The sequence below is a fragment of the Pleurodeles waltl genome, chromosome 12, assembly GCF_031143425.1.
Source record: "Pleurodeles waltl isolate 20211129_DDA chromosome 12, aPleWal1.hap1.20221129, whole genome shotgun sequence".
NCBI classification, from domain to species: Eukaryota; Metazoa; Chordata; class Amphibia; order Caudata; family Salamandridae; genus Pleurodeles; species Pleurodeles waltl.
In genome coordinates, this window is record NC_090451.1 from 170,733,163 (window position 1) to 170,753,472 (window position 20,310).

A 20,310-nucleotide genomic window follows, 5' to 3' on the forward strand; every position below is an offset into this window, starting at 1 on the left:
ACTGAGGCATTTATAACAGACAATAACATGTATACGTGGGTGCAGTATAACTTGAGGGGTACAAGTCCCATATTCGTAATCATGTTTCCGAGGCATTTGCTTGATGTTGTAGAAAAAGTTATCACTCTGTGAGGTGTAAGGACATGTAGACAGTATAAGGAAATATTTACACACCTGTCACCTTCCGTATTTCAACCAAGATGGGGTGTCTGTTTTAGAAAAAGGTCCTCAATTATTTTTAGTGACAAAGCATTTCTAAGTAGGCATCGAATCTTTCCGGCAGGCCATGAGTGTACTATTTTAATTTTTATTTTTATTTTACTTCAGTTGTTTTCATTCAGTGTGGTGTCATCAACGTGAGGGAGACACCATAGAGATGAACTCAAAGCTTGTTAGAGATCAATAGATGATAGAGTTTCAGAGGTCTGAGAGAGACAACTCTGGCTGCCATGAATTTCTAAACCACCTTTCTTTTATTGGAGTCTTAATTATAGAGTTCCTGTAAAAAGAAATAATGTTATATTTTTAAATGGCAAACACTTCATTGGACAGAGGGTTAGAAGAAATTGGTCTTTGATATCAAACCAAAGAGATGTAAGCTCGTTCTGTTTTTTTAAAATTCCAAATCCCTATTAGGTTTTGTTTTTCCAAAATTTGAAATTTTAAAAATCTCCGAAATCCTATTTTAAAGATACTCATATTTTGATAAAAAGATAATCTATAATCTATGAGCTACATTCTACTTCTTCACGTTGCCCCTATTTCTGAAGCAGTTTGCTTTTATTTAGTGGACACAAGTCTTTGAATTAACCTACCACTTTACTTATTTCATTTTGAGACTAAATGTTCCTTTTTAAAATCACGGTTCACAAAAGGGCCCCCTGCCCTCCAGGTAACCATTGTAGGAAATATTTCCAGCCTAGTGGAAATTCTTATTTCCTTAACCACAAGCAAAATATTTTCAAGCAGATTAAGAAACCTTAACCTCACTACGTTTTACTCATCCATCTATGCTGACTGTGCTTTCATCAAAGACAAAATTTGTCATAGTTTTAAGGAATGAATGATAAGCTTAGAGCCACAGGAAAAATAACTCTATTTGATGCACAGAAAGGGTAAAATGGCTTCGAATCACTTTAACCTGAAAACGTGTTTTGAACACACAAATATGCCAAAAAAGGATAAAGAACGGAAAGAAATATAAAATTGGCATTACATTATCTTGGCCCGCCAGCTCTGGCACTGAAGTGCACTTCTTTTTTGGGGAAAGGCTGAAGGGGCGGACACATTGCCCCACATGGTTTACATTGGTGGCAAGAAAGTGAATGACAGTTAAACACACAAATGGATGAAGAGGGCTGCCCCAAAGCCTGTCTATCTATCTATCTATCTATCTATCTATCTATCTATCTATCTATCTATCTATCTATCTATCTATCTATCTATCTATCTGTGTATATTTGGTTTTTATTCATTACTTTGTGTACATGAGGTTCGTGAGACCCTTAAAGTCTCTAGGTTAGACATAAAATATTTTGACAAATATTACATTTGCAAAATATATTATGATATGTGTCCTGTTAAACGGTACTGAAAATATTTAAAGTATCTCTCAAGACTTGTGTTTCACTGTCTTCCACCCTAGGGTCAGAGAGGCAGTGTGGATGTTACTCTGCCCCCTGCCGGCGGACAGGTGGAAAGAGACTTCATCATTTATGTGTCCTGTGCCTTTGCACTGAAGGTAAGAAGGGTCGGGCAAGTTTGACGTGGTGGTCCCTGGTCAGTGTCTGCTGCCACAGTACCACTGACTTTGGTTCCTATTATCATGAAAATGAGCTGTAGCACTGTGAGCCATAATTTTATGTTAAGTATTGTATAGAACATTTTTCACATAGAATCCTGCCACTAAAGTGGCTCCGAGGCACTGATGCCATCCATATTGTGATGTCAAAATTACTAATATTCCATTGAGCAAAGGGTAGGGTGCTATGTAATCCATGGTGTTGCAGAGTTTGAGGTGAAGGGAGCTGTTCTGTGTAGCCACAAGCAAAACAGAGTTGTTTGTTCAAAGAAAGTCATTGTACGGTGATGCAAAACCATGCTACATTCACAAAACATTGCTGGGTGAGGGCAGCCATTTGACAGCCTCAGTAATCTTTCTTTGGTATTGGTAACGGACAGCTACAGGCTCACCTTGCAGACTCAACCATATTGAAGCCACTGGGTAAAGTGCAGTCTGTCTTCCAGGGCTAAAGTGTACATGCAGCTATTCTGGGGAGCCGACTGTGCCACAGACCTACTGAGTTATTCTGCATCTTGCTTGAGAGTTATGTTTGGTCGGTTTGTAGAGTGTACTAGTGCCATGCTGACAAGTCAGTTTATAGTTTTAGTTTTATAGTTATTGGCGGTAATGGGATGCTCTGTGTTGTAGACATTTTGAGGTAATTCAGTCAAGGTCATCGTTGTTGCTGGGTAAACAGTTGAGGTAAATTGGACCAGCATACCTAATGGCAAACGAGCTACCGAGTTTTAGAGGCAGATTATCTGGCATGGTTAAAGGAGGAAGGCTAATCATGCTGTAGAGTAATCCCTCTTCTGAATCATAATAATAGTGGCAATCATGCAGTGTTTTCAACAGTGCCAGGGAGTTTTTGGTGATGTTCAGTTTTGCTGTGACCTCTCATTTTTTCAATATGCAGAAATACAACCAGGGTGCAAAGTCTGCAGTTTTACTGTGCTACTAGGAAAAGTGCCACCATGCACTAGAAGCAGACATGTTGCGTAGTTCTTAGATCAAACCAGACATGCTGTGTTACGGTAACTATGTGAAGGGTAACAATGTTGTGGTATCAACAGAGTTACTGTGAGAAGTCCATGTATGTTCTGGAGTCAGCAGCATTGCAGAGATGTTGGAAGGACATTGGCATCCTGGAGTCAACAGTGTTGCAGTGTTATCGGGACCTGGGCATCAGCAGGGTTGCAGGGTGCTTGTGGAAAAATCAGTCATCCTATTGTGTTCTTGGGTAAGGGATAGTTGTGTTCTGGAGTAAGCAGCTTTACAGATTTATCAGATGAAGAGCGGGCAAGTTATCTAGTCTGCATTGCAGCAGAGTATTGGGTGAAGTTAACTAAACTGCGGAATAAGTGGTGTTGATGTATTATGGTGAAGAACGACAATGCTGCAAAGCCAGTATTGCTAAATAGTCCCTGGTAGTCAGCAGCATTGCTGGGTTTGTTAAATGACCTCATCACATGCTGCAGAGTTGTCAGATACTGGTTGAAAGGCAGTCATATTGAAGATTTAACATTGTTGCATTTATTAGCTAAATAGGCACTGAGGCTGCTGCATAGTTATTGGATGAAAGGCAATCTAGAATATTATGATATCGGGTTATTTTTACAGACAGAATGCAAAGCGGTTGATCAAAGATAATAACGCCGACTTAACGAATTAAGGCTTGAACCAGATGAACAATAGTTGGTTCTGACCTATTTTATTTGAATACATTTGGATTCCATGAAATATACTTCCTAAAGACTGCGGATGTCGAGGAAAGTATCTATGTTTATTAGTGTGGATGTTTTGAATTGGCATTTATGGAGGTTTGATTGAACAACCTTGGGGAGCATAATATTTAGTTCTGAAGAAGGTGGTGAAAAAGGTCTGGAAGCCCACCGAAACACGTCGACTCTCACTGGACCCATAGGAGGAGGCTCTTTTCGAATAAGGATTGCTGACAATTATCGATAGGCCTATACCTACCAGAATTGGGACAGTCTCATTTTATAGACAATTGTATATGTCTTCTTTTTGTCTCCCTTTTATTGAATTGTATTTGAATTTTATTTGGTTTTATTGATGGTTTTAGTATTGATGTGTCTGTCCTGTTACTGTGTGATCTGGGGTCTCTATTTGGAACTATATTAAATACTTACCCTTGATTCCTTTGTCTTTAGGCTGATCAATAGAGAGATTCATTGATTGTGTGAGTGTGAAGTGACTGGTTTGGTTTTCCCGTGGGGGATTTTTTATGATTTCATCGGGTTTAAGACAGCCATGCTGGAGAGTCTGTCGTTTTATAGAGGTATTGGATACAAGCAGACAGGCTGTGCAGTCAGCAGTTCTGCATAATTATTGTTTGGAGGGCACACAATGTGGAGTACGCAGTGTTGATGTAATCAGGTGGGGGCTTAGCAATGTCGCAGAATATGGGGGAAAGGCAAAGAAAGTTATTTGCACATGAATGTCCCCTGCATGTTAAACAGGTGGGTACCTCTGCTCCGTGACCCACCTGATATGATATCTGGTGTTCTGACATTTTGTTGTCCAGCCCTTATGCTAAACCACCTCTGCATTCTGAGGCGTAGCCCTGTTGTTCGATGCCAAAGTCTAGTGCCTGGTTCTGAGACCTAGAGAGGCTCAGTAATCATGCCCTCCACCTGACAGGGTGGTACTGTCCATTTCCTGGGTTATTAACATTATGCAGTGGAGGTAGATTGTCATTTTTATAATTCTAACTCTGAACAGTCCTTTTATCCTGATTCAGAACAAGTGTGGTGCCTAATTATGTAAAGTTCAACTTCTAGGTGATATCCAGACTCTTGCCCTGACATCCTATGTGCATATCAAGTGTGTGTTGTGCATAGCCTACAGGAAGCAGAAATCCATGTATGTATGAGTGTAAGATTGCAGATGCTAGTGGAATCCATTTTAGATTGCTCCTGGGTTTACATGGCACAATATGGAAGTTGTGGAACATCGTTCCCAGGCAGTGGAAGTATAGTGCCTTTGTTCCGGAGCTGAAGGGTGTAGCCTAGACACCAAACTGTTGGACGATGGAGAAGGGAATCTTTTAGAATTACATGGTCACCTTTTTAGCAGCGATTGGTCCTTTCTGATCACTGTCATTTATCTTAATGACAGGAGAAAGGGGTGAGTCTGCAGATCTCTTGTTAGAGAGAGGGAAGCTTTTGAGCAGGGGCGACCTTTTTGTCTCTCCCAAAGTGCTACTTCGGAAAGGCAGAAGACATCCCGGTGCAGTGGTTCACACATTACTGTGCTCATGTTTTGAGTACTTCTGCCTGGAGCCATTATCCTTTACAAACACTGGGGCCTGATTACAAGCTAAGGTGTTATTTATCACCCCTGAGAAATAACGTTACCACAGGGTACGTTGTTTGCGATAAATAACACCGAATACAAGTCCATGGGGAATCACATGCAGATTTTGGTGTTTAACACACCAGAATCCACATAACATGGTAAAAAACACATGTTTTCCCCTATTAAATTTCCACAGGTTTGACCTGCCAAAATTTAACAAAGGTTGAGATCAGGCTAATGTGCAGGATACGGGCAGATTTTTCTTGGTCTTGCCAAAGCTGCCTAAAGTCGAGAAACTTTGTATTGAGGGATGGAGAAAATCTTTGACTGCTCCTCACTTGATGCTCTCCCTTATTGATGTGAAATTCCCCCTCATTGTTTCTACACACTGCATTTCCTTCCCTTGACAGGTTTAGATCTTTCAAACCCATGCTTCCCAAAGTCCACTGATTCAAAAGGCAACAGCTGAGAGAGTGGTCTTATATGTGCTGTGCTCTTTAGTTTGGAACAAGAGTCCATCTGTCTTGCCTCTTATCTCTGGCCATTTCGGTATTAGAAAACAACTGGTTATTCAGGTCTCGCTATAAGAACTAGCAACAGCTCATGCTTTATGACATCTCCTAAATTTGTCTCTTGCGTCGAGAAGACCTTTGTGTACTAGAGTTCTTTTGGAGAGAAAGTTAACTTATCGAACAGGTTCAATATTTGTAATGTCAATCTTGTTCTCATACACCGAGCACTTTTTTTTCACCCCCATGTGTTTTCACCAAAAACCTTGGATGATTTCTCGACCAACTCAGGGGTTGCTTGTGACAGCAATTGTTGTAAAAATCACCTTAATCCTCAATAAACACAAATGTGCTTAATGATATTATACTACAGGTGTAGACTGTGGAAAAGCACCTAAGCTTCCCTCGTTTCTTTCAGGCCCTTGAACTCATTCACCTGCTCGTGACTCAGTTAACTGTGTCCATATTCTTAATCGACTGGGAAAAGTCCAAAGATAGACCTTTAGGAAATGCAGAAAAAGGTAGGTTGCATGACACTCCCTATTGTTTCAATGAAATTGCTTTCTCTTGTGCTTCTCTCTACCTTTGCCCACATTGATATGTGTTTATTCATCTGTACTGCATCAACAGAACTATACAGAACCAAATAGGTTCAATGTGCTTGTGTAAGGATTGACGTCACAAAGGTCTCCTGTTATTTTATTGTAGGAGTCCAGTATCTTGTGGATATTTTTGATACATTGCAATCCCAAAATATCTGATATCTTAATTTCATTTATAACTATTTTATGATTGATATATGTAAGTGTGTACATATATATATATATATATGTATATATATATATATATATATATATATATATATATATATATATATATTGCTCCCAAGAGGTCCAGTTAAGGCGCACGCTTTTTGTCGGTGCCCACGCCAGGGAAGGACCTTTCCCTTAATAATTCACCATCCAAACTTGACACACGGTCAACGACGCAGCACTCACAGGATTTTAAATTCTTCATTTCATTTAAAAGTGCAATTAGATACCAGCAACAAACACCAACGCATTACAACCCTCCAAGGTCTTGATCACGGTAACAAATCAATCCATTTTGGCTGTATTTATACTCTTCATCTCAACATGCCTCCATGTGGCATGCTGGGATATGTAGTAAAACCAATACATATATAAATATGAAAGCATGACACCAATAACAACAACAAAAATAATCCCTTCTGTGCAATTACGTGTTCCCCTACAAATTACTAATGAAATACTTAATAACAAAAGATTTTTTTTTCATACTAAGATGAAGAAAAACTCTACTGATTGTTCGTTCTAATCACAACTTCTACTGTCATCTATCACTGTCTTTTTATAGCAATTATACAGTTACATTTTATCACATAAATCTTTTCATATAAGTTTGTGTTGCAGTTGCATTTCTTCCCAAAGATTCACAAGACTTTAAACAACCCCCCGGGGTAGACCTATCATCTCAAGCTGTGGCTCATTATATGAGGGTATGTTGAAATATGTGGATCATTTTCTGGCACCAATGGTTAAAGATTTGAACTCATATATACAGGACTCTTGAGACTTCCTTAGATTATTGGATGGAGTGGCATGGCAACCAGATTATTTGTCAGTCACTATAGATTTTGTCTTGTATACCTCAATCTCGCATGAATTGGGTATGAATGCAGTGAAGTTCTTTTTGAGACAAAAAAGTATCCATTTACTGAAACACTCTGAGATGTTATTGGAGATGACAGAGCTATGCTTGAGAATTAATATATTTATGTTCAATCATCAGGTATATAAACAGATTTGCGGGACAGCCATGGGAGTCTCCTTTTCCCCAAGCTATGCGAATCTCATGATGGGTTGGTGGGAGAAGCACATAGCTTGGGGGCAGGGTAATGAGAAGTACATGGAAAAAGTGGTGATGTGGCTACGGTACATAGATAACCTATTCCTGATTTGGAATAGGAGAGAGGAGCTATTTAAGGATTTTTTTTACTGGTTTAAAGACAAACAACGTTGGGTTGCAATTTACATATGAAACATATAACTTGTCTATAGTTTGCGATAAGGGTTCGAAGAGACTGCCTCTACTTGAAACTATGGGCCTCCCAGGGGGTTTGACTGCATCCTTGTGTATTTTGGGTATTAAGTAAAAAACGGGTAATTTGAGATGGGGTACTGTTCTGTATTCATCCTCAGTGATTAAGCATTTGTCTTTCCATTGCTGTAGTTCTATGTCAAACTTGTGTTTGACACTTTCCACATATTTCTTGTCTATCTTATCATAACATGTTGGATCATTTAGCTGTCTATAAGCTTCCTCCATGTATTCATCAATCGGCCAAATCGCAATGTTCCCGCCTTTATCCGACCCTCTCACCACTATTTGTGGGTTCTTGGTCAACTTCTCAAGGAAGGATTTTCGTAATTATTTTTGCAAATGAGGTGACTTGTATTAATTGTAGAGAGTAGCGGCATATGGCTGTGAGTTCAATTGTAAAATATATTGTTGGAAATGATGGTAGGGTTTTAACAAAGCGATCACATGATATATAAAAGGGAAAGTAAAATGTCGAACACGAAGCTGATGAAGGCGGCAACGCCGAAACGCGTTCTCTTGTGCAAATAAATTCAAACTAACCAAGATGCCCACGGAGTGCCGTCTCTTCCTTAAACAAAGGAAACCAAATGTGGAGATTTAGGCGAGGTAGCGCACGCCACTAGACGAGCACCGCTGACGGTCAGGAGCAGGACCGACACGCTAACTGAAAGTGTTTGATATATATATATATATATATATATATGTGTGTATGTATATATATATATATATATATATATATATATATATATATATATATATATATACACATACACAAACAGATGATGCTTCACTCACAGGAGTCTTGGATTTCATATTCATGTATTAGACAACAGCATTGTGCCAGACATCATCTCACCCATTATCATCGACGCATTTGGACAACAGTCTTTCTTAAGGTGATTTGAATCACCCTTGCTGTGGTGCAAGGGTGCCTGCATTACAGGCATGATTGTTTCTGTGCAGGAAGGGATACCTTCATGGCATCTACTATGATGTCATTGATAATGTCAGTGCAACATTTGCAGTAAAATATTGATGAAAATACTGTGCATGGCAGGGGCACACGTTGTAGCTTTTTGAGATAAGTATAACTGTAACTGCTTATTTTTCTGTGGTTTTGTATGTAGAACATGTGAACCTAACTATAATTTCCCTGTAACCTTTGTTTTTTTAGTGAATATACACATATATCTATATATTTATATATATATATCCAAGAACAAAAGTGGTCTTCAAAGCGGGGTGCTGTAACTGCTGGTGCAGATGGTTGGGGTATGACCACTGTCCCAAAATTAACAGAATCCAAAAAGATGATGCTGCACTCCCAGGAGCTTTTTAGGCCCTGAGGACCCAATCCCCAGGGACTTTTTATCTATGAGAGGGGAGGGGCAAGCAGCGTGGCACCCCTCCCCGAGTCTTATTAGGCCTCGGGGACCCCATCCCGCGAGGGCTTTTTTCAAATTAAAAGGGAGAGGGGCTACGTGGCCCATACCTCAAGTCTTCTTAAGCACTTGGGACCCCCAACCTAGGGCCATTAGTAAAGTTAAAGAGGTGCCACTTTATGCCTCTCACTGAGCTTTGTTAGGGGCCTTTTTTTTTTTTTTTATGAAAGAAGCGGGAGGTCGCATGCCCAGTCCCCAGGCTTTATTAGGCCCTGGGAACCTCATACCAAAGGGCCGTTATTTTTTTTTTAATTAAAGGGTAGGGGGGCCGCTTGACCACCCCCCAGGCCTTATTAGGCCCTGGGGACTCCATACCTCAGGGCCATTTACTAAAATTAAAGAGGAGGGGGCCGCGCAGCCCCTCCCTGAGTCTTGGGTGGGAGCAATTTTTTTATCTGTTTCCATGCCCACATTGGTGAGGGGAGGGAAACAGATCAAAGTTCACTCCAAGTGGGTTAGAGCATTTTTAAAGCTCCCACATGCTGGGTGCGAGATTGGTGTTTGTGGTCACATGGCCAGAGATTAAAAAATGCTCGGGCTAAACAAGAGCAAACACAGGTTTCCCTGTCCACGCTGGTGTGGGGAGGGAAATGGCTATATTTCAGGGGTGTGCTTCCGGAGACGTGAGTTGGCCCTGGGGGGATGGGGTTCCTTTGGGCCATTAATGGCTCGGGGAGGGCGGGCGCATGGGCCTCTTACTTTAAAGTATTCAGCCCTGGGGGTGGCTTCCCTGGGAACTTTAATGGACCGGGGAAGGGGGACACTTGCCCTTCTCCATTTTAAGTAATTTCAGACCCAGTGGTGTGCACCCCGGGGCCGTCAGAGGCACAGGGAGGGGGCAGCGTGGCTCCTTCCCCATTTTGTAAAATTTCAAACCAGGAGATGGGCTCTCTGGAGCCTTTAGAGGCTTGAATAGCTTGGAGATGGAGCGGCACGGCCCCCCTTCTCTTATTCTCCTTATTTCATGATTAAGGCTCTGGTGTGGGGGCTACCCAGGGCCTTTAATGGCTCAGGAAGGGGAGAGGGCATGCAGGCCCCTCCACTCTATGAATACAGCCCTGGGGTGGGCTCCCCAGTCATGAACCTAATAAATGCGGCCTGGCTGCCATTTTATTTTGTTTTTTTCAGTGTGTGTGTTTGCGTTTGAAAAATGTGTGGGCTGGCTTCAAAGATTCCAAAATTAAAGCTGTGTTGACCAAAACTCATGAGTTCTTTCAATCAGTTTTGATTTTTTAATGAATTGTTACTGACTGATGAATTGCTTGAATTATTTTTTATTGTGTCTTGGAAATTACCCAATATTTGGCGCTGTTGTGGAAAAATTATTCACAAGGAAAAGGGGAGACACAATGATCAGTTCTCAGCCAAAAAGTGGGTAGACTGATAACTGAAAGTGTAGGCAAATTAGTCAAAACAATTAAGGGCATACATTTAGAGGTCATAACACTCATGAATGCCAAAACAAAGTCATGAGCACACAGCTGCTATTTTGTAAGTGAAAACAGGTGCCACTTTCCTAAAGTCAGAGTATTTGTGAATGGTAAGCAAGACTTAAATGCAGATAGAGGGAAGGAGGATGAAGAAATGGACAGGTCAATAACTGTAGTAAAAATAGAATTAAAATTAAATTATGGTTAAGAAAGGTAGATCATGAGGAGGCCATTCTGTAGACATGTTTTGGTGAAAATCCCACTCCTATGCAGACAATTTGAAATCATTATGCAAGAATTTAGGAGCTTTGAGATATTGAGAAATGGCAACAAAAAAGTTAAAAAACAGAAATCTTAATATTGGATGGGCACTACTCAAACACAGCAATACCATACCCACTCCCTTCTTGGGCAAACCACTTCTCATCAAAGCAAGAGCACAAAACTTGGGAATGTTGTTGATGCGAACCTTCACATAAACCTGTGTGGTAGCCTTAGTGAAAACCTCCTTCCACAATATAAAAGTCCTAGAAAGGATCCCCCCATTCATCCAGCCAGGCTGTCCTCTCATGATAGTTGGGGCTTATTTCTACTCAAAGAAACACAGTAGGATGCCTTGTACAATGGGCTACAGGGCTACCAAAGCATGAGACTCTTAAAGCTGAAAGAACAGCTGGAAGCATTAAGGGCTATATTTATACTCTGTTTGTGCCGGATTTGCGTCGTTTTTTTTAACGCAAATTCGACGCAAAATGAACTCCATATTTACACTTTGGCGTTAGACGCGTCTAGCGCCAAAGTTCATGGAGTTTGCGTCATTTTTTAGCGTGGACACCTACCTTGCGTTAATGATATGCAAGGTAGGCGTTCCCTTCTAAAAAATGACTCCGAGGCATGTGCGCCGTATTTACACTCCCGGGCAAAAATGACGCCCGGGAGTGGGCGGGTCAAAAAAAATGACGTCTACCCGCGTTAGCGTAATTTTTTAACGCCTGCTCAGGGCAGGCGTTAAGGGACCTGTGGGCTCAGAAGGAGCCCAGAGGTGCCCTCCCATGCCCCCAGGGACACCCCCTGCCACCCTTGCCCACCCCAGGAGGACGCCCAAGGATGGAGGGACCCACCCCTGGGACATTAAGGTAAGTGCTGATAAGTATTTTTTTTTTTGTGGCATAGGGGGGCCTGATTTGGGCCCCCCTACATGCCACTATGCCCAATGACCATGCCCAGGGGACAAAAGTCCCCTGGGCATGGCCATTGGGCAAGGGGGCATGACTCCTGTCTTTGCTAAGACAGGAGTCATGTTAATGGCGTCTGGGCGTCAAAATAAAATGGCGCAAATCGGGTTGAGGCGATAATTTTGCCTCAGCCTGACTTGCCCCATTTTTTGACGCCCAAGCTCCATTTTCCCCTACGCCGGCGCTGCCTGGTGTGTGTCATTTATTTTGACGCACACCACTCCGCAGCGCCGGCTAACGTCATTGAATAATTACGGCGCCCGCATGGCGCTTCAGAAGGGCGTTAGCCGGCGTTATATGTTTTGACGCACAACTGCGTTGGCGCAGTTGTGCGTAGAAAAGTATAAATATGGCCCTATGTTTGGCCTGAACAAACACACCAGTAGCAGTTTCTCCTCAAAAGCCTACATCAGCTCTCAGTAGCACAAAAAGTCAGGATTCTATGCCTCTCCGAATGCATTGAAGGACAGCCCCAAAATATGTTATGTGCAACTTCTACAAGCAACCAAGGTTTAGCCAAAGAATGTCTCCTGATCACCCCCATTACCAGACACAAATACATAAGTGACTGAGAAGTTTTAGTGGCAGTGCTCAAGTCGCTGAAATAACCTCCACAGGCAATTACATCATTCATAATCATTGATGCACTTTAGGCTGAGAGGTTCTAACCCCTCAATCCAATCTTACATCTCGCTTTCCTGTTTGCTGTACATACATTTCTACTGCATTGCTACATATTGTGTAACTAATGTGTCTTATGCTCCCTACATACAAACTATGGAACTGGGTAACCAATTCATACCCAATTGTCTCATAAAAGTAATTCCTATTCACTAAGTCTATTGAAATATTATTTTTTCCAACTCATTGTCTAGACACATCAGAAATCTTCTGTGCACACAATCAAGGCAAAAAAACATAAACAAGGTCAAGGGAATAAATCGTTCTGCAAACATAAGATGTATCCCTAACAGAAATAATTTATTTTTTTCAGGAAAGTCTTCTGTGAGTTTTTGGAGAACTATTCTGATTGCCAATGAATGGAATGAGCTACAGACGCAGAGAAAATTGCGCCCAACTCTTCAGCTGTTTGCAGTGTTATTGCTTTTGGAGGTATGTAAAGAGGTCTCAGCCTTCTTGGAGCAGGAATTTCTGATCTCTCTTGCTCCTCTAAATCCTTTACTGTGGAACATGACTTTAATTTGTGCACTGTACTAACTTTTGATTCCATAAAAGAACTTAGTATACCCAACAAATAGAGACGCCAATTTCTCCTTGTTCAGACGAAACTGCATTCCTAATCTAAAGAGTAATAATTTATGGTTCCATGAGAGTAGCGGATCCAAAAGCAGTGGCTGCTAGTAATTTTTATCAGGGAAGGGGGTGGGGGCCACACACACACCCATGCAATAACTCATGCAACACTCACTAACAAGAACACTTACTTTCATACATACACACATGCACCAAACATACAAAAAAAGGAAAACTTACCATCCCTGTAGAGAGGGAACCTTCTGAGATCTTAGGAGGGTTGGGACTGCTGTCTTCCCTCATTTGATGGCCTAAGGTCACCCAGTGAGGGAAGGCTGCAGTCCCTCCCTTGTCACATAATGGGATACGTTTTGTGAGACTGCTGACCCACCCCACTCTGACAAGGGGTCACTCATTGACATTCAGCTGTGGGCGCTTCAGGGCTTAAAACTAAAGCACCCAGGTAGGAGGCAATCAGTGACGCTTCCCCTCGATACAAGGGGGAGGACCTCGGGATACTTTTGACAGGCTGAGGAGGGTCACGCCCACAGGGCTGTGAACTTCTCAGCCTGTAAAGTTCTGCTCAAGCAGCCACAAGCCTGCGCAGTGAGCGCATGTCTAGCTAATGGCGGCCTGACCTTAACAAGAAGAGTCTGTCAGGCTGACCTTTGTTTAGCCTGACAGACACTCTTCCTGCTGAGAAAAGGGTGAGGGGCAGGGCTCCTCAGCCCATATGGATAGGCTGCTGCTGTCCAGGAGCACATTAGACTGACAGACAGTGGCAATGTTACAGTACCTGTAACTTATGTTATCTCAGAAAGGTGAAGGCCTTAATAAATTAAAACACCCGAAATAACCTCCAGGATACACTGCAAATCTAGAAATCAAAAACTTATTTGCACAACAATTACCTTTAAATTGTAATTATCTGAGTCTTTTTTTAGCTGATGATAGAATTTCAAGTGGAAATTGAGTATACTGCATAACATTCCTGGGAGATACGTCTGCTGAACAGGACTATTTAATTCAATATCTTATTCACTTAGATTACTTCACAGTTTTATCAAGTTCTTACTCAACAGCTTTTGTGATCAATTTAGCTTTGGTGGTGTGTCGTCATAATTCAACGCATTATTTACAAATGTATGCTTTTTTCTACATTTTTGAACGTTCACACTTAGATTCAGTCATAAATATTGTTGTGTTGGTGATATCAACAACTTCTTAATATCACAATTTTTTCAGGTTTAAATTTCAATCTGTGCTTCACGTTAATTATAGACACCATTTTGCCTTTGTGCTTACAGCATAAGGCAGCAATTGCAGTACCTCAGTCCATTTGGTGAAGTAGATTACTCAAATGGACTTGCTGTTGGCAAGGCAGGTTGAGAAAAAAACTTAGAAAAAATAAGATACTTTGGTCCCAAGTAACCCTTTCAACATAACTTCAGAGAAGGTATTGGCAATGTGCAGTCTGTTAACATATCACCCATTCACCAGAACCTAGATTTATGATGCAACAGCTGCACCTCTGATAGTGGATTTTTTTGTCTTCTCTGCAAATTCATTTGTGAAAAGAATGTCTCTCCCTGGAGTCTCTATGATTTTCATTAACTATATTGAAGCATTGCTATGTGAAATGCAATACTACATGACATTTCCCAATACTATTGTGGACCATATTGTAGCAAAGGAAGGATTCTATGGTACATCTAGAGTTCCTAATTGCGCATGATGTAATGAATGTATTCCTATGCCTAACATCCAGTCCAAAGCATAGGAGCCCATTCACAGTAACCAAACAGTGGCATAGTCCTTGAATATCCAGATGCTGAACATCATTTATTATTCATGCATTGCTATGCAAATTACCTTGGTCTGTGCATGACACCTAGAGAATGAATAATAGTAGCACTTCAGGGGTGATGACGAATCATAAGAGAACAAGTGGAGTGGTAGCAGTTGAAGTTTTTTTGCATGGACAGAAAGGTGAAGAACGGAGGAGGAAAGAAGAGGAGAGCAGAGAGGCGAGCGGTTCTGGCTTGCCATTGTGGCCCAAAGGTTTGTGAGCTTGGCTGGTATCTATTCTGCCACAATCCATCACCTTCCTCAGGGGCTGCGCTGGGGCACCATTGACAGGCTGACCTGTTGTGCGCTGCTGACTAGCAACTACCGTGTGGCAGCTGCCGTAAGCTCTACGTCCCCTCGACCAGCTTAATCGCACAGGGGGTGGGCAGTAGTGCATTCACATCTCCACAATCTGATGGTTCTAACCTGTGGCCAACTTATAGCCGAACTCAGAGTGGGGGCAGAAATAGAAGGGAAGACTGAGTCTGAGAGCCACTAGAGGTGGCGAGTGAGTTGCTGTGGACTAGCCTCAGTGGTGGTGGGTTGAGCACGGAAGTGGCCTTCCAAGGAGTCGGTGCATCTTGTGCAAGCAATGCTCCCCCTAACTCCTCTCCAAACTACTGTCCTCTATATCTACCCAGGCTGTCACTGTAAAAATAAAATATAAATACCACTGTAAGTCTGCTGCCTGAGCTTTAACTTCGAAACTTGGGAGCCCGGTGAGCATTCGAAAGAGCAAGGGAGTTTCAGAGTTTCGGCCCAAAAGACTGTAACCTGGTGGATGTCTACAAACTCAAACAAGCATGCAGCATCACATTTCTACCAGAGTTGAGAATGAGATCAGGCAAACAAAGAGGCCTGGTGGCTCCCACCTGAAGGCAGCAGAAACCAAATTGGTAAAGTCAAACATAATAAAAACACTTTGACCTACATCAGCTCAAGGCTTGTGGCATGGTCAAAAATCAAACTGCACATGAAAGAATGGAACCCGCTTTAAACACTATTCAACTCAGCAGAGTCACTGGTGGACAGCCTTAACCATGCGGATCAAGTGGATGCATTGGACCACGATGGTCTGCAAAAAGAGCACTCAAAGGAGTACCCAAAAAAGTGCACAACAGAGTACTCAAAAAAATATTCAACAAAACCATGGTTTTAGTGCTCAAAAAATACAAAGACATGTAAATATTAACCCCTAATAATACCAATATGCCAGAAGAAAGCTCTGGAGCTCTAGTGCCCTTGGCCAACCTCAGCTTGCATGGTCACTGTCCGCCACGACTGCACAGTATCACAAGGGGATCAGTAGGAAAGCTATATTTCACCCACTCCAGAAATTAGGAGTGAAGTAGCAAATTATGTTAACACAGACTCCACTACCAATGCTGGTTGGATTTCTCTTTTGGACACACTTCAAGTGGCAGTCACTGCTCCAAACTATCATTAAAAAAAACTAGACCTGCAGATCGATCTTTTAAATACCTTGGTGATGTTAGTATCAAGTGCATATATTAAATTGGAAAACTTAAACAGCCTGATGAGGATAGCGCAGGCTGGGGATGATGCATGCAGTGTAAAGATGTGCCTGCTCTACTTCAATAGACAAACTAAGTCATTTACTTGACTTCCTATTATCAGTTCTCACATATTTATAAAAATCAGTTCCACATATCAACCAGCCCGCATTGGTTCCTCGCAGTAGGAAAACAGATCTGTTCCAGTTACAGGAGTAAGCCTTGAAGCCCAGGCTTTAGATTTAACCATGGATCAAGGTATAAAAATTCAATTAATACCTTTAATGTATTCAGCAGTAGTGCAGTTATCAAAGCATCAATTGGATTCTCATGCACTACATTGAGTCGACAATCACGACCATGGCTAACTCTGCCAACATTGTCTATACTAAAACCCCAATTCCCTGGATGGACCCGTCACAAGACTGTCAAATGAAGTAAAATATTTTATTTCCAAGAAATTAACTCTTACAGAAATATGGCATCAATTTTCCAGTTCATTAATACATAGCATTTAAATATATCAAAACATGTACTTAACATTTAGATATATCATAAAAGCACCAGTAAATAGGTAAAATCATATTATTACTAGAAAATACAATACAAACTTTAAAACAAATAAAAATCCCTTATAAAAATACTTTCTGAGATAAAAACCTTAGAAGAAGATACAGCAGATCCAATTCATTGACATACTTATCATGTACGTGGAACAAAAACGTTGTATCTTATTAAAAGCACTCAGCACAAAATTTAAAGTACTTGGTTATTAAAGCAGGTATGGGTGTTTATACTCACAGGCAACTCAAGGGAACATTTTCCTTACATAAGATGAGACAATGTTGCGTAGGTATGGGCTGATAGCAATAGCAATGTCCTAATGTGTCATACCACACAACAAATGTAAACCCATTTCTCTAGACCGGATACCATATTTTTAAAAGATTTGTTGCAGAATCTTCTTCCTTTCAGAATCCACCAGGAAGTGACAAACCGAATAACCTGGTCTCAAATTGGAAGGGCATTGGCCTTGATTCCCAGGTATCTGCACTTTTCAACCCTGCATCAGCCATCCCAAATCGACTCCCACCCCGAGGCAAAGAATTTCATTCCGCAAGTGTCCGTCTGTTATTCTATAAAGATAATGGACGAGATCGGGCCCTCCTAGGTTAATAAAAAGGGGGCACCTGAGTTCCTCAGATACAATAGATCTCCATTCCAGCTGGTTTCCTTGGCACAGAGTGCCTGAGGGTGCTCTTTATTTATTTATTTTTTTCGAATCAGCCCCTTCGAACTGCATATTTGAGACCTCTACGGATTTCTGCTGGGTTCCTCCTACCAGGGAAGGTTGCCATAATCTCTGGGTGGCTTTGCATAGATAATTTCAAACAGGGAACCCTGATTTTAATTGAAAAATTATATTGCAAGGTCCTTGCATATGCCAAAAGTTCCCAGGCTAGAAACTTCAGCTCATGCTTTATTACTTGAATCATTGCTTTTTTTGGTAGATTAAGCAATGATTTCATGGTATTACTTTCTAGTATCGCCCATGTGACCCATCTATCCAAGGCAGGCACCTCTGCTCGATACAGTGGGTAATTAACTTGCCCAAAATAACTTTCCAAAGTGGCTCAAAGATGTAGCTGCCTTATTTACATTCAAAACACTTCAGACCATTCACTTCGGCAATCAAAGCCACCCTTTTACTAGCCAATTGTTTGTCCCATGTAAAATCATCTAAGAATATCAAGCCCAAATATTTGTACTCTTGCACCCGTTCCAACAGCATATTGTCTAGAAATCAAGAAAAACTCTTCTTTAGATATCAGACAATCTGGTTATTGTTAGTGGCCGGGATGGCTAAGAGGAACGTTAAGAAGGCCTGTGAAGCAAACAGACCCCCGAGTGTCCAAGATTGGGAGAATGATTTAGATTGGTGCCAGAGAATGCGGCAGGTGATATATCAAAGTCAGGGCTGTTCAAGAAAATATGAGAAATTATGGAATCAATGGAGCACTTACAGGGAAACATGATTGGTGAGGAAAGTGCCCTTGTAGACATGGTTACCCCTCCCCCCACAAACACACACTGTTTGCCTGCTATTGATGCCAACTTTGATTGAGAGTGTGCTGGGACCCTGCTAACCAGGCACCAGCACCAGTGTTCTTTCCAAACAATCTTTACCTTTGTTTACTCAATTGGCACACCCTGGCACCCAGATAAGTCCCTTGTAAAAGGTAACTATGGTACCAAGGGCCCTGTGGCCAGGGAAGGTCCCCAAGGCCTGCAGCATATATTATGACACCCTGGGGGACTCCTCACCAAGAACATACAGCTGTGCAGCTTGTGTGTGCTGGTGAGGAGAAACAGGCAGAGTCGACATGACACCCCTCTCAGGGTGCCATGCCCACAAACCACTGCCTGTGGCATAGGTAACTCACCCCACTAGCAGGCCTTACAACCCTAAGGCAGGAGCACTATACCACAGGTGGGGGAATAGGTGCATTCTTAGACACTGTAAGTGCAGCGTAGCCATATTGAGTATATGAGGTGGGATTTTGTCATTATGAACTCCACAGCTCTATAATGGCTTCACTGAATACTGGGAAGTTTGGTATCAAACTTCTCAGCACAATTAAACCCACACTGATGCCAGTGTTGGATGTATTGAATAATGAACCCAGAGGGCATCTTAGAGATGACCACTGTATTTTACCCATTCCTTTATTGTAGGACTGACTGGTTTGTGCCAGCCTGCCACTAAGAGATGAGATACTGGCCACATGGGGTGAGAGCCTTTGTGATCTTGGTGGCCAGAAACAAAGCCTGCACTGGGTGGATGGGCTTCACACCTCCCCTCTGCAGGATCTGTAACACCTGGCGGTGAGCCTCAAAGGCTCTGACCTCTTGTTACAGTGCCCCAGGGCACCCCAGCTAGTGCAGATGCCCGCCCGCCCGCCGGTCAAAACCCCACTTTTGGCGACAAGTTCGGCAGGAAAATTAGTGAAAGAAGACAGGAGTGACTACCCCAGCTAGGACCACCCCTAAGGTGGCCAGAGCTGAGGTGACGCCCTCCCTGTAGAAAACCTCCATCTTAGTTTGGAGGACAGGGACCAATAGGGTTAGGTTTGTGCCCCTCTCCCCAAGGGAATAAACACACCAAGGGTGTAGTCACCTCTGCCAATCTTCCAGAGGACTGCCTGCATCACAGAGGACCAAGAACTCCTGAGGACAACGATCCTGTGCAAGAAGAAACTACAGCTAAGCACTCAAGAGCCTCCCTGGATCCGCGAGTCCTAACCACTCTGCACCTGACACCCACAGCCCTTGTCCAGGTGGCCCAACAGGCTAGAGAGGATCCCCAGGTGATTCCCAAGCAAGTGCCCACCCTGGGTTGACATCTCCTGCCCTCCACGACGACACCTGCAGTGTGAATCCAGAGTACCCCCCTGACCGTGAAAGCTCCGGATGAAGATATCAGATGCCAAAACATACACTGCACCTGCAGGCCCCAGGCCTTGGAGAACCCAACCTCCAGTGCAGCAACGTTCAGCAGGCAGTCCTCCTACTTGTCCAGCCTGTGGTTTTCCGGAACCAACCCCCTGGACCGAGTCTGCAGTATCTAAGTGACCCTCGGGGTCCCCCTCTTAGGAAAGCATTGGGAGCCTGACGCTCTGTTTGCACCAGGCCACCCCTGCGCCTCTGAGTGTGTGAGCTTGGTGCCTACTTGAGGCCCCCCTGGTGCTCCTCTAAACCACCAGGTCTGCCCTCCGAAGACAAGAGTACTCACCTGCCAGCAGATCTGAAACTGAGTGCTCCCAGACTCCACAGGAGGCCATGTTAAACT

General features: G+C 42.5%; 1 protein-coding gene across 1 annotated transcript in view; it reads left to right on the forward strand.

Moving 5' to 3' along the window:
• LOC138268296 (meckelin-like) overlaps positions 1 to 20,310 on the forward strand; it is a 192,224-nt gene that overhangs the window by 93,678 nt on the left and 78,236 nt on the right. The window contains exons 18-20 of the mRNA XM_069217807.1: positions 1,646 to 1,741; positions 6,032 to 6,134; positions 12,839 to 12,957. Of these exons, the coding sequence (XP_069073908.1) occupies positions 1,646 to 1,741; positions 6,032 to 6,134; positions 12,839 to 12,957 (318 nt within the window). The remainder of the gene's footprint in view (positions 1 to 1,645; positions 1,742 to 6,031; positions 6,135 to 12,838; positions 12,958 to 20,310) is intronic.